Genomic DNA, 16,274 nt, shown 5'->3' on the forward strand with positions numbered 1-16,274 from the left:
TAGCCCACTAGGCTGGTCTAGTGGTTAACCCGTCATCGCAAATCAGCTGATTTCGAAGTCGAAAGTTCTAAGGTTCACATTCTAGTAAAGGCAGTTATTTTTACACGGATTTGAATACTAGATCGTGGATACCGGTGTTTTCTGGTGGTTGGGTTTCAATTAACCACACATCTCAGGAACGGTCGACCTGAGATTGTACAAGACTACACTTCATTTACGTTCATACATTTTATCCTCTGAAATAATACCTTACGGTGGTTCCGGAGGCTGAACAGAAAAAGAAAAGAAAAAAGGTGAGTTTCGAACTTTTCAAACGATCGATATACTGATTACGTTGACGATTATTTTAAATTTAAAAAAATAAAATTTATATAAGTCGACATATGGTTTTCGTAAATAGTAGTTCATTTTTAAAAAGGTCAATATTAGCTGTATCTTTTTCTTTAAATAAAAATTTATTACGCGTACAAGTTTAAATTAATGGAATAAAAAAATTTTATTCAACATTTTCAAAACTTGAATTTAGATTTAAACCGCTATCACAAAGTTATCGATAAAATTAAAACACATCGATTCAGGATTATACATTATTTTACTAAGATTTTTTTTTAAATTTCTTTAGTAAGTCTAAAATTCTTTCTGTGTATGTATATGAAATAAAATTAAAATAGCAGTTTACAACGATGTTTCATCCAGTAAGTTTTTGTATTAAGGAAATTTATTTAACTTTTACTACCAGAGTAGATAAAATATGCGCGCGAGGAACTTAAATTAAACATTTTCTATTAAAACAATGTAATGAAACTATTACAAAATGTAACAATTACAAGTAAGCTGTATATAAATAAAGTACGTAAATATAAATTAACAGAAACGTAACATTTATCGACAGTTTTACACGTGTACGTGTAATATGCCGATCCGATACTATTCGATCGTATGAATTCTAATCGTGCATTCACTCCTTACATGTGCTACGACTAGCGGTAAAAGCGACTTCGCAAGCGAAACCAAATATAGGAGCCTCTCTGTCTGGTGTTTTTTCTTCCTTTTATAAATGTATAAAGCACGCACGCTCTCGTACGCACAGGGTCGTATTGTACGTGCGAGTTTGTTAAGATTACACGAGAAAGATGACACTATTAAATAACGACAGGAAGGCGTGAGTCGGACACGTCGATAATTTAGTCGAGACACTATCATAGCGCACGACATAACGTTTCAGTAATGTATTGTTTGTACGATTCACAATGGTTCTGCACGTCTGTACCAGAGAATTTTTAAAGAAAGAATGACAACCGATTACGGTTAACGTGTACTGTGCGATTTCTAATATACCATGTTGTAACACTAACTAGGAAACATATTTTACGTCCGTATCTTCCGTGCACCTGTAAAGCTTTTATAAATAAATGAATAAATATATATATATATATATATATATATATATATATATATATAATCGTTACACAAACAAGTTTCCGTATTATTCTGTTGTGTGTGTTAATTCGTATATGTATATACTGTACTTTGTAAGAGGCAGATATGATCACGAATCGAACTTTTATTTCTGCGAGTCTTAAGATTGTTGTAATTATTAAAAAAAGAATACCGCTGAACAAAATTAAATACATTTGAAAACACCACTTTCTTGATTTTTATCACATGTATAGAGACAGATTCTTATCGACAAGAATTCAACCACAAAAAAAGTGTAGAATCCTAAAATTAGAATTTCCATATTTAATAATTATGCCGATCTCATTATCCGATACATTAAGAGTTCGCTTACGAATAATATGACAAATATCAGTGAAAAACGGAACTTTCAAAATAGAACTGTTAAAATTTCTACAGACGTAATTTAATAATTAACTAATCAAACCTAACTTGTATTTAACGAATTAAACGTTCAATGTTTGTAGGATTATATTTTTTATGCCCGTAAGAATAGGAAACCCCCAAAAAATAAAAAAAATTCTTAAAACTGGGTCTAGTAATTTTCACTTTATATCTAGAAAAAATTAACTTGCCTATATGCACACTCGTACAACAGACGTTTTATTTCTTCATTTTTTAATTACTAAATTTTTCCCCGCTTTGAACATTACCGACATTCGCCTGTTATTCTTGTTTTTAAAAACCATAAGGAATAAATAAGATCAGCAAATATCATACATCTACATCAGTAATTTTATGTATCATTTTAAGCTTTATTGTGATCTCTACACGAACGTTTAACAGAGTATCAAAACGTTGAGGTCAAGAAATACTTTCTTTATAATTATGTGACATTTTCTTGCACAGCTGTTCGTACTAGAAGAATTAACCCGATTCGAATCGTGTTTCCGATCATGAGAAGAACGTTGAGAAAATTCCTGAGAATAAGATATAAAAACTATAGATTTTACAAAAAATCTGATATTAGAAAACGTAAAACTGTACCACAAAGAGTACGGTTACGCATAAAATTAAAACGATATGATGTAAATGTAGTTAAAATAAATATTAAAATATCACTGTTTTGGTACAGAGTCGTTCTTGACGAGCAGACGCGTTTCGGTCTAATGTCAGTCATCTTCGATGAAACCTTACTTTTTTTTTTCTGTTTAGCCTCCAGAATCAACGTAAGGTATTCATCCACTGAAGTAATCTTCAGTGGATGAATGAGGATGATGTGTGTGAATGTAAATGAAGAGTGGTCTTGTACAGTCCCAGGTCGACCGTACCTAGCCCACCGGGTTGGTCTAGTGGTGAACGCGCCTTCCCAAATCAGCTGATTTGGAAGTCGAGAGTTCCAAGTCCTAGTAAAGTCAGTTATTTTTGCACAGATTTGAATACTAGATCGCGGATACCGGTGTTCTTTAGTGGTTGGATTTCAATTAACCACACATCTCAGGAATGGTCGAACTGAAAATGTACAAGACTACACTTCATTTACACTCACACATATCATCCTCATTTATCCTCTGAAGAATTATCTAAACGGTAGTTACCGGAGGCTAAACAGGAAAAATAACGGTCGACCGTACCTGAGATGTGTGGTTAATTGAAACCCAACCACCAAAGAACACCGATATCCACGACCTGGTATTCAAATCCGTATAAAACTGCCTTTATTAGGATTTGAACCTTAGAACTCTGTTGTTGACGAGTAGACGCGTTTCGGTCTGAAGTCAGTCATCCTCGATGTAATAGACTGTTAAACTGCTTTTTCGATTATATTTTATTTATTTATAGTTAAATTTTAATGTGGCAGAATGAAAATAAAAAACACAGTCGGTCAAGGAGAATTAAAAACTCTACTCTTCAACGATTTGTTCCCGTATTTTCACAACGATTAAAAATGTTATTTATGAAATAAGTAAACCGTGAATACATTATTTAGAGGGGTTATAAACCCTGGAGAAATCAAGAGTATACTGGAACACGATATACACCGCCGAACGTAGTGGTTCAACATTTCGCTGCGATAAAAAGGTTTCATTCAGATTTAACTGACGGTTTGTATACTTCACCTATTACATTAACGTCTTCAAAAATTCTTAATAAATGAAATATTACCAGGCCATATTTTTTATGTATCGTTGAAAATATTTCTGTTCGTCAGGGTAAGTCGCAATTTCACGCGAGAGGAAAATCTGCCTTAAAAGACAAACCTCATCTCTTTTCACCACGAGGTTTTCTAAAGGACGAAAATATGTCATAATGATTGATAAAAAAAAGTTTTCTAGGAATGATTTACGTTTTTTCGAATCGGTTGACCATCGTAATAAAGGTTTTCTAACATTTAAAACATTATTTCTGTAATTTTGTTTTTGCCAAATATCAGATAAATTTAAAACAGGATTATATCCGGAATAAATAAAACGAAAAAAGATTTGATCGGCTCTATAGAAGTTATAAAAAAGTCTCTTCAGTTTGTTAATTTTTTCTTCTATTTGTAAATCGTTTATTTAATTTCTCAAAAAAAAAAAAAAATTCGGAAGAAGGCTTCAAAAATATGAATCGAAGATAAGAATTTTATAGTCCTAATTCCAGTTTCTATGATTTTGAGATGAAGATTAATTTTCAACATTTCTATTTTTTATTTCTTTTCTTTCTACGTAAAAAAAAAACGTTAGAACGCGTGAAGCAAATAATTGAAAATGTTAGATAAAGATTGGAGCAAAATAGAAAGGAATGTTGAAGTTTATCGAACTAATCGAGTGGACTGGGATGACAAAAAAGTAACTTTTTAATACGAATTCCTTACGTTAGAACTTTCCTTTGTAGCGAGTTCCTACACATTTAAAAGACAAATAATTATTTATAAATCAATAACGAGTTCGATTAATAATAAAGCAGTATTATACGATAATATAATAAATTAGACGACCCTGAATATCAACACCCGACCTAACTAATAAAATTAATATCGTTGATTTTATCAATTTTACAATAAAGCGGAGATAATATTTTATTATAATTACACGTTTTGTATATCAAAATTTATAACATAAAAGTTCATATTAAAAGCGATTAATTAAATAAATTATAAAAATAGATACAAATCGTAAACGTTTATCGGATCGAAATTAATTATAAAATTATATTCAATTTTCATATGCAGGCCTATCTATTTATACATTAATTAAATCTTATACGATAATGTTTTCAAAGAATAAAACTACCAGTCTATCGCATAAAATTTTATTATTTTTATTACAATACGATCAAAAGAAATGAAACGCAACAGTCGGTTTATAAAACGGTACCGGAGAGAGCTTGTGGCGTATGGGATAATGACAAACTATATTGTCCTCATAATTATATTATACCCACCTACGAGACCTACATACATAATAGTCGCATATATTTGCACGCTTGCATATATTAACATTCATATTCGCCAATAAGGAAGCATTATGTAATACGTAACCTACGTCTTATCGTTTTATTTACGATAACAATTAAGAATTTATAATATAATTTATTTTTTTTTTTGTACCGATATTATTAATGATATATATAATGATAAAATAGCTTAAATTTTTTTTACACATAATCGATAATAAATTCATATTCTAGCTACACATAGATACGAATAAATGGTAATTTCTATTTTTATTTTTTGCGTTACTAATAGCTTTGCCCGGCATGATATCGGTTCGCTCGTCTCGTATTAAAATCAATTCCATTTCACGTAATATAAAAATAAACCAGACGCGTTACCGTAATTCCTAAAACCTTTTTAGGAAACAAAACTTATTTGTACTCTAGTATTTATGAGAATATATAAAATCCCGTGTTCTATTAATAATATATAATTTTATTTAAAAAAATATATATTCAAATAACGCTGTAAAATTAGAACACGGTTCATAATATTTTGTTAGATAAATAAATAATTTAATCGTTAATTAATTATAATATCTTAAAAATTTAAATTTTATACAAATCTTCTAAGCAAGAATGTACCATCGTTATTATAAAACGATCGCATAGAAATAAGGAATCAAATTTTTCGTTCCGATCCTGCGAACAACAAGGGCATACGTTACTCTCTGTAGAATCTTTTATATTTCGAATTCGAAAAGCCCTACGATTCTGCTTTTTACAACTCATCCATCAGATCAGAAATCAAACGGTATTATTTTTTTTAATAATATAAAATATATATATTTATACATACACTAGCGTTCCCCCCTTGCAATATCAATGTGGATTCACCTGCAATATTTTTAGAATAGCAAATCTATTTATTTATAAATAATAATCATTTAATCAATCATATTCTTTTGTAGATTTTCATTAAATCTTGATAAAACTGTAAATAAAATTTGTTATTAAAAATGTGTAAGGAAGATACGTACGATAAACAAAAAATTGTTGATCAACGCTTAAATAAAGAAAAACAAAAAATAAAGATAAGAAAATTGACTAATCTTTGTCAAACCAATCCATCTTGTTAATGAACTGAAATAACGCAATATAAACTGATAAACAAAAGCCTATAAAGATAAGGAAAAAATTATTATTAGCCCCCAATCTAGCATCCCCGTCACGGTCAGGGTTATTTAGCCAGTCACAGCTAGCTTCGCTCGCTCTTCCCACTAGGCCAGAGGGCTCTGCCATTGAACCCCGTTGTGTTCATTAACTCATTCTTTTGAGAATAATAATAATGATAAATAAAAATTAAAGCCTGTTCAATTTATAAAAAACATCAGTTCATTGTAATTTCTTCAGAGAAAAAATTTGGTCAGTACAGGACCCGAAACGTTGAGTGATCTAAGAATGTGAAAACACCGTGGTACACCGTCGTACCCCTTAAAAAATCGAAATTAAAAAAAAGCCAAAAATGTTTTTTAGATGTTTATTTGAGGAGTATTTGCAACCTCAATCTAGTGAATATCTGTTTAGCATAATCGGAATGGGGAAAATTAGCAACCACTGTTCAAATATTTTTTTTTACCTTTCTTCATCTCTTTCAAGGTCGAATTTCGAAAATTCCAGAATTTCTTTTTTTAGTTATTTCTTTATTTATATAAAAATTAAACACACCAAAAATCAAGTTAATATCTTTAAATGTTACCGATATATTAAAAAAAAATAGCCGGGTTTAAAAATAATTCAAAATCCATTTTACCATTTAAACTCGAAATTTAAAAAATCTAGAAATTAGTTTTTAAATAGTCACATGACAATTACACATACCAAAACTCAAGTTGATATCTTTATTTATTATTAAAAAAGTAGTAATTTCATTTTTACTCCATTTTAAACCTTTAAAATTGAAATTTCAATAAATCCTTTCTTAGTGTGCACCAATACCGTAAGAACATGTATACAGATTGTCTTTAATTTATCTAGTTTACCGATATCCCTTCGGTATTTCAAAAGCTCTCTGCAGTTCCGTGTGATAACTTATTGTCGCATTTCATTTCTTGGGATCGCATCGAAATAAAAATAACAGAAATTTGCATGATATTCTGGTTATTAAGTATTCAGTAAACGCTACCGCATTACTTTAATTGTTTGTAATAAGTTGTTAGATCTAAGAAAGAAGATCGCGAATGGTACATTTTATAATAGATTTTAATACAATAAAGGAATTATTTAGTGTTTTTAAATATAGTAAAGATTAATTGCGATTCTAAGGTTTTACATAATTCTATACCTACCATTCTGGTTTATGTTTTATCGTTTGATATGTTATCCATTACTGAAAGTTTTTATATATCTTGAGGAAAAAATACAAGCCTTAAGTTCAATTTGACGGTGAATCACCCTAGTTCACATCGAAAAATTAAATATTTAATTTAGAATACAAGTAGATAGTTCGCTCGCCCGGTGCTATTCATTTACTTTCTAAATCATAAATCTTTATTGTAATCGATATAAAAATGTAACTATAACAGTTTAAACTGGGTTTAAGCCCGCAACGAGCTCAACTGATTGCAGCTTTTATTTTACTTCTCAAAAATGTATTCGTCAACAAATATAAAAACATACTACGTTTAAAGTATTAGGTAAGTAAGTGTCTATGTTTTTAACTGACGCAGCGCAACATCTTAATGGTATAATTAAAAAAAAAAACCCAGCAATTCTTCAAAACCGTTCATAAAATTACTGAAAATGCTGCTTCTAAAGAATATTCAGTACACATTGATTTTCACATTTAATAAACATTCCCTATTTGAAACTGTTACATTTTTTTTATTACAGTTTTTTTTTTTTAATTTGCTAATGTAAGACTAGGCGAAAATGTTACTATCTGTCCGTATTTATTAATAGATATATCTTGTCCACATTTCTGAAAGTCTTTCTAGAATTTTTGTTTCTATTTATTTTCCTACGTACCTTGTCTTTTTTCTAATATTATACAGAAACAAACTTCTTCCTATGATTCATATAAACAATATGACCTACTGGAACATGGAAAATTTATGCACGGTATATTTAAAATCTGGTATCTTTATAAAGTTATATATTTATATTATATTATATATATATATATATATATATATATATATATCGATTTGAATTTTAATGTATCACTTGAATATATATATATATATATATTGTATAGTTAGTTTTAATGAAATCTACTTGAACTCAATCCATGATGTAATATAATTGAAAAATACACATTAATTCGAAACTCCGAAAAATTCAATTTTGGGGGAAATTGTACTTTTCCTACTCGATAATATGATAAGAAACTAGAAAAAAATCAAACACACGGCACTTGCACACAATATATACGATACGAATAAAGATTCATACAATTATAAAAAGTAATATCTTCACTTTGAATTATGAAATCATCGGAAAAATCGATGAAATGTATTTTCATATTTCTAACTTCGGGCTCTTACAAAATTTAAGCATTAATAAAAAAAAAAAAAAAAAAAACATTATCGCGCAAGACATAATCTTGTGAATGTTTGTTTGTTTGTCCCGTATGCTTTCCTATACCATTCATCCGTTTGGGATGAAACTTTCATGAGTTGTGTGCATACCGCTAAGGTTTCTGAATTAGTTTAAACCCGCTAGGTGGCGCTGGAGTCGAGATATTTCAAAAAATTGTACTTATGTTCCGATTTGACTCATATTCAGAATATATATTAGTTACGTGAAAAGAAATATTTTTGCGAAAAAGAAAAAAGGGAAAGATGTGATTAGGGGAAGGGGTGAAGATGGAAAGAGGGAAAAGTTCAATTTTGTGATGTTCCATAATGTTCAGTTTTTTAATATTTTATCAAGCTTTCATTTGTGTTCAATTAATCTGTGTATATATATATATATATATATATATTTATACACTCAGATCTAGCATTAGCGAAGCATTATCGGGTCAGCTAGTTCTCTAATAAATGATGTATTTGTAAGTATCGAGTAAAAACAAACATAATAATTTACAAAAAAAAGAGGGGAAAAGAGAGCGGATAAAAGTATATAAAATATTTATGTTGTTTCGATAACGGCAAAACGTTTACATTAAGGCAAAAAATAAGTAGGAAGACGTATTACATGATAAAATGAATACGTAAAAGGAAGTTTTAAGACGAATGAAATGAAAGTTGACCCCCGATCGAGAGGATGAAGTCGGAAAGAAGCGGAGAGACTGAAAAAGAGAGAATACGACAGGGATACGAAGAAGAACACATACGCTTAGAGGGTACAAACGGTTTAAAGTCCTTATGCGGATAGAAAGATTCTTTGCAGTACAAATGTGACGCCGCGATCCCTGATCCGCACGCACTTGTTCACCTTCATTGCGAATGTCTATCCGTTTTTTTATCTTTTATTCTTCTTTATCCGGATATTTTCTGTGTTTCTTTTGACTATGCCTTTATTTCATTTTATTAAATCAAAGGGAGTTTAAAGAAATTCCTCATATTTGTAATTCGAAAAATAATAATGTCAAAAAAACTATTTCAATATACATGAATGTGTTATCGATTCGCTAAAACAGTACAGCTGCGTCTCATAAACATGAAATGTTTATGAGACGTGTGTACTGTGATGTACAGACGTGTGATGTACTGTACAGAAATAATATTACTTTTATCGACAAAGTAAATCGTAAAAATAATATTGACTACACAGAAACCCAATAAAATATCAAATTAAAAATGACCTCTTTAAATTCCTCTTCTGCCGGCTTTGAAGCTTAAAATTAAATCCCTCCCTCCATTTATAAAAATTGTGATTTATATTATATCTTAATACTTTAATTATTACTAATAATACCTTAATAATTATAATGCTTTAATTATTATTATATTAATTTTATTTTTTTGTAAAAATGTTTCTAGAATCTTTAGATTGATTTATAAAATCAACAAGCGTTAAAAAAAATCACCCAAAATAAACTCCAAGCAAATTTATTCAACTTAAGTATCAAAATTAATTGTCGATAAATACATCTCGATCTAAATTATTTTTAGATTTTTAAAGAAAAAAATTATGAAATTTAAAATTAACTCATTACCGCAGTTTAAGTTAAATCTTCAATTCCGCTTAAATGCCGCTTACAGAAAAATGAAAAACGTTGTGATAAATTGAAAAGAAACGTTATAAAAGTTTATTCAACTACAATTTTAGGTCCCTTCTTATCAATAACTACAACCAAATAAAGAAATTCCATGCTTCTTGGTTTCTTCTGTCTTGAACTGCATTAATGACGTTTTTATTCTGTCTAATACATGTAATAAAACCAAAATATTGTGATATTTCGCAACCTTTTATCCGGCAAATAAAATAATAAAAACGCGAATTTAATCATTCTTCATTAGAATCTGCACTCCAAATCGGAGTGTTATCGAAGCATTACTCAGTATCTACTCGTTATTTATTAGATAATATTTTTGTTCAGGAAAATACAAAATTTTCCATAGTAATTTTTATCTACAATGAATATAATGTAATGTAATATATATATTCCTCGTCCTGTGTACAATTATTATTTAGAATAATTAATTAATAGTAGTAATATTTATAATTTTAACAAAATCTGTCTGATTTTCATCAAAATTAAACAAATATTTAAATTATGTTAAACGTATAATTTACAATCGTAAACAAATACACATGTTTAGAAATTAATTATAAATTAACTCTACAACCATATTCTGTTATAATTGTTTAAAGAAATAATTCATGTTTGCGGACTACTCTTATAACAAAAGCATTTCAAGTTATTAGTTTGTGACGATATCAAGATACATGGATTTAAAGAAATGTATGAATCACTGTCGAGAATTTACAAAACGTTAAGAGACTCAATGGAACGTTTGTATTTTGTGAGGTTACAGGAAATGGTGTGTCAGCTATTTGATCGTTAAGCATGGTCCTCAGGGTCGAGGTTGCATTTTTTAACCTTTTATAAAAAGAAATTTTTGATAAAAATATTTCAAATTGTATTAAATCAATATGAAAACAAATTTTCATTATTAGAAAAAAAAATTTGCACATGCAAAAACAATTCTGCAATGGGATATTTTTGTTTTTTTTAATCAGAAGATTTCAAAGACGAGAAATAAAAAAATAACTTTTATCAATAACATAAATTTTTACCGACGCCACAACATATTTTATGCAAAAGCTGGAAAAGTGAAAGAATAATCCGAATTAATTAATGAAAAGTTATTTTGAGTTTCAACAATTATTATATAATGTAAAAAAAAAAAATAATGTTATAATATCAATCTATAATTCTACTGCATGCATTGTAAACTCATATTTTAATATTGTAATTGACCGCTGGATGAAAATTATTGATTTCTACAAAATAACCAATAACAATAAAATGAATAAAAATTCCTTTATCATTAGAAATTAAATTAATTTGATATTTTAAATAAATTAATCGATCTATAGATTACCACAGTGACGTTGAAAAAATTCAAATATAAATGTATATATAAATATTTTTTTTTTTTTAATTACAGGGGAAAACGGACGTTTAGAATACAGCATAGCATCCGGCGATGAGGATGGAATGTTCGAAATGGAAGTCGATAACGGAACAATTATAACTAAAAGACCTTTAGACAGAGAAACCAGAAGTTTGTACAATCTTGTGGTAGTAGCAACAGATCAAGCGCGTCCACCTCAACCAAGACTTTCATCAACTGTCCAGGTAAGATTTTTAATCTAAAAAAATTAAATTTAAAATATGTATATATTCCTTATTAAACATTTAATATGCATTTAAAAAAAAAAAGTATTCCTTAGATGAACACTGCTTATTTAAAGAGAGCAATTGTTCATATTTTGCTACGGTTCATCATATTTAATTTACAAAGAATTTTTAAAATTCATAAAATTGCAATCAGATTTACTCTTAATGTAAAAAAGCCTTGTCGTCATACAGGGAGGGTATTTCTATCGACAGTAATAAAATTACACGGGTAAGAAAATTATTCGTAATCTTTAATGTTACAAAGAACTGAAAACTTTGACTTCCATAAAGAAATGAAAAATTACGTTATTCATTCCGATATGATGTAAACTGCTGAAACAGTTCCCATCATATACGAAACATAAATTAATTTTTTTTATTTCCAAACGATGTAAAATAGCGTGTAAATGTACGATTAGATGTTCGTCTTCTTCAAATCGCTTAACACCGATCTTAAATCGATTTACTTGTAGTTCTTATCGACCGATTTAATCTTTCTCAGTTGAAAAACAAAAAATAAATAAATTATATTAAATCGATGAATTCTCTTCAAAAAACTTAGGCGATGAGGCACAATGTTTTGACATTTTGTTTGTTTTTTTTTTGTCTTGTTATGTTTTTCAGATTTAGAATTTCAGAAAAAAGAATTACGTATTTAAAAAGAAATCACACTATAAATACTTCTTAAATAACGAACCAGGAAACGAACTTGTCTGATTTATATAGGTGGTACTGAGTGAATAAATTCCGTAATAAAATCCATTCGTTAAGAGTTCTGAAATATGCGAAGTATGCGGTTTACTAAAACTAATTTTCTTGTGTGCTATGCACCTTTTAACTTTTTATTTTTTATTTTAATAAAATGGATTTCGTTTTTATTATTACTATTATTATTATTACAACTCTTTAATATATTCATCGATTCCATGGTTGTTACTAATAGTTTCTACATTTATTAGATAAAAAATACTACTTACAAAATAATAAAATAGGTTTATTTTGATATACTTTGGGGAGTACTTTCATGGAATGATACTAAATAAAATCAAGCAAGTTTAAACTAAAAGTCCTCTAAACTTTTAATTTAAACTAAAGTTTACTAAATAAAAGTCCGCAGAACATCCCGGTGCGTTTTTATTTCTGACAGGGTAGCTGCGTTGAATTATTTTGAAGCGACAGTAGGCCTGCATCCTAGTTTTAGGATATAGGATTTATCGTTGATTATAATCGAAAAATAGATTTTGATAGAACAAAGGAACCGGTAACGATAAATTTTAAACTGTACAATTAGGATTCGATCGATCAATCTGCTGCACAAAAAGGCAAACGCTTAAACACTGCGCTCCACGTCGCTAACAGAATAGCAATTTACCTTAAAAAAATGATTACCCGATTGAAAAACCGGGGGAAAAATTTCCTAGCTGCTATAAAATAATTAAAAAAAGTATTACAATTACGAAGATATAAATATATAATTCATAAGAAACTTAAACATTTCATTTGAATCATGTCTCAGTAAATGCCTTAATTTGAAAATGTTAGTAATGAATTACTTAGCTCATTTCTATAATCTCATTGAAACCCAAGAAAAAGTATAAAACACAGCTTGAGAAATCGATCACTTAACATCAAACAATTAAAACTTCAGTGAGCACTATTAAATAGAGCTTTGCATGAGCCGAATGACGGGTAAAAATCTATCTACTTTTCAGATATATAAACGTACAACTTGTATTTTGCAAAATTTCAAAATCAAATTTCTCAAAAAAAAAAAACATTCATTCGGTTTTACATGTATTCGGTACATTTATTATCTTGAACTGTGATTCTGCACAGTTAGTAACTAACTAAACGCGACTTTCTTAGAAACGATTGAAAAGTCACGTTTCATTGTAAACCATCATTTTAGAAATAACGGTACTTACAATCCATAAAAAACAAAATTAATAAAATTGCGGATAAATATTTATTTTTGTTTAACGTCCAGGACCACCGTTATGTATTGCTTCAGTAGATAAGATGAATGATTTGTGGTGTGTGTGAAAATGCCATGCCTGATCGGGATTCGAACCCGAGACCTCCGAATGAGAGGACGAGACGTTACCACTCGCGCCACGCAGGCTGGCCGCGGATAAATACATTAAACAAAATGTTTAATTTTTGGCGATATCAACATTATTAGGGATAACTACGTAATAATATAGTAAAATAAAATAGAGTAAAAAACATGGTATTTGTTTTTTTACAATCGACGTCCGATCGGTTCGATGCTGTTCAAATCTATCTACTTGATACCCATATCTCGGCTTCAATATATCTCTTAGATTTTACATGTGTCATTATCGGTTTCAAACATTATAATTTTTATTTTGGTTTACGTTTTCATTCTACAACAACGAATTCGATGAGCGCAGGGACGACTTTATATAAATATGCACCACCATCTTCGTCTTTCTATTTGCAATATTTTATCTTTTTACATTCTTCTAAAAAACCTTTTCTTTCGGATTTCTTTTGACATACTTGACTTTAATAAAGATCATCCTGAAAATACTGCGTTTCAGACATCTGTATTTATTTTTTGTCTAACTTTCTTATTTTCGGCGTTTCGATGCCGTAAACCGATACTCATAAAAATATTAATTAGATATGTTTATTTTTATTTAAAAAAAAGAGATTTCACTATTTGTAACGAGCTATTTTCAGTATATTACGGTGTTCGTATACTCCCTCACGTCGTAGATCGGCTTACAAGTTCTCGTACGAATACATGTATACGACGTTATCTCGACATCGTTTTTGAAAAATATTATCGGCACGATTCACACGGCCGTATTAATAGCGTATAATAGAAATGATCCTATTACTCGTACAATTTACCGTTTACATTCAACAGCGTCGTCCGGATTCTTAGAATCTTAACACCGATATCGTATCTATTTCACTGATCCGCTTCTTAACGAGTGTGAACGATCTGATACAAAGACCGTTAAAATTATCATAAATATTTCGCGTCTTAAAGAGTTTTAAGTATTATAGTTCAAAATACAGAATGGTATTTTCAAGAGATACATAAAATTCTGTGAGAGAATCGATAGAAAAGTACGCACTAAATCGTATTGATTCGTAATTATCGAATGATATTGAGATAATTTTTTAAAACTAAATCGTCTACAGAAACTCGAATACAATTCGTATGAAATTTGTAGTATACAAAAATTTCAAGTCGGAACGGATTCGAGATTTAAAACTTTCCCGATAATAATTAAGCGCTTAACGATTCCGCTAAGTTGCTTTTTAATTTTTTTTTTTGTTTTAATAAAATTTCTTGGATAATTAATAAAAAAATTTCTCATGATCCTGCATTGCCGTTTCTCGTTATGAAATAAGACGGCAACATCAGAAAGATAATTATTTTATTTATATATTTAATTTTTACATCCAGTATAGCGTACACAGATAATTTTTATTTATTTAATAATACAGATCGTTCGTGATCTGACCATAACACAGAAAATAATCGGTAAACCAACTATCGATAAACCTATGTATCGGGTTCAGTTTTCCGCTAGGGCTTAATAGGTTTTAGGTAGATTTCATAAGAAAGCTACCTACTGTAACGGGTACCATGATTCGACTTACGGAAAATTTCGACATATCTTCGCGTTTCAAATCCCCCAGACTCCAAAACCACAGTCAGTTCAAAAGTTTATAAATACATATATATATATATATATATATATATAAAACATAGGTATGTAATATACGAGGGCTATTCAGAAAGTAAGGAACGTTTCCACCTGACGCCGCCAGGCGCACGCCAATCGCGTATATATTGCTGTGCTCGTGCTCGGCACCTCAGTCAGCGTCCAGCCGTGACAACGGGAACATCTCCGCACTGCCCATTTTTTTATATACAAATTTGAAATGTGTGCTGCAATCGAAAATCCCGCCAGTTGTGAGGTGCGGTCTGTGATTCGTTTTTTGTTGGCAAAAAACTTTAAACCAATAGAAATTCATCGGGAACTGTGTGAAGTGTATGGGAACAACGTAATGAGTGAAAGTTCTGTCAGGAAGTGGTGCATTCAGTTTAAAAATGGCCGAACAAACGTTCACGATAAAGAGAAGAGTGGACGTCCAAGCATTGTGACTGACCATCTGGTCGCCAAAGTTGACGAAAAGATTAGTGAAAACCGGCGTTACACAATAACTGAGCTTTCTCCATGTTTCCCACATTTTTCACGGACTTTATTGTTTGAAATTGTTTCACAGAAGCTAGGCTACCACAAATTTTGTGCAAGATGGGTGCGTCACTGAGTGGTTGAGATCACAGGCGGCAGAATTTTATGACACAGGAATTTCAAAGCTTGTCCACCGCTATGATAAGTGCCTGAATTTGTATGGTGATTATGTTGAAAAGTAGTATTTTAGTCCCTCTTTCACATGTATATAATAAAAAATTTTCCTGTACTTGGTTTTTTAAAATTGCAAATCGTTCTTACTTTCTGAATAGCCCTCATACTTTCTTGTGGACATGATAACTGCCGTAATTTTGCACCAATCACTTTCAAATTGATACATAAAATATAACGATTCAAAATCT

At 29.8% G+C, this 16,274-nt stretch overlaps 1 protein-coding gene across 1 annotated transcript in view; it reads left to right on the plus strand.

Moving 5' to 3' along the window:
• Positions 1–16,274, plus strand: part of ft (cadherin-related tumor suppressor fat) — an 817,460-nt gene that overhangs the window by 533,635 nt on the left and 267,551 nt on the right. Inside the window, exon 6 of the mRNA XM_075367925.1 lies at positions 11,439–11,629. Within this exon, the coding sequence (XP_075224040.1) occupies positions 11,439–11,629 (191 nt within the window). The remainder of the gene's footprint in view (positions 1–11,438; positions 11,630–16,274) is intronic.

Source organism: Lycorma delicatula, chromosome 6 (assembly GCF_047948215.1).
Source record: "Lycorma delicatula isolate Av1 chromosome 6, ASM4794821v1, whole genome shotgun sequence".
Classification (NCBI taxonomy): Eukaryota; Metazoa; Arthropoda; class Insecta; order Hemiptera; family Fulgoridae; genus Lycorma; species Lycorma delicatula.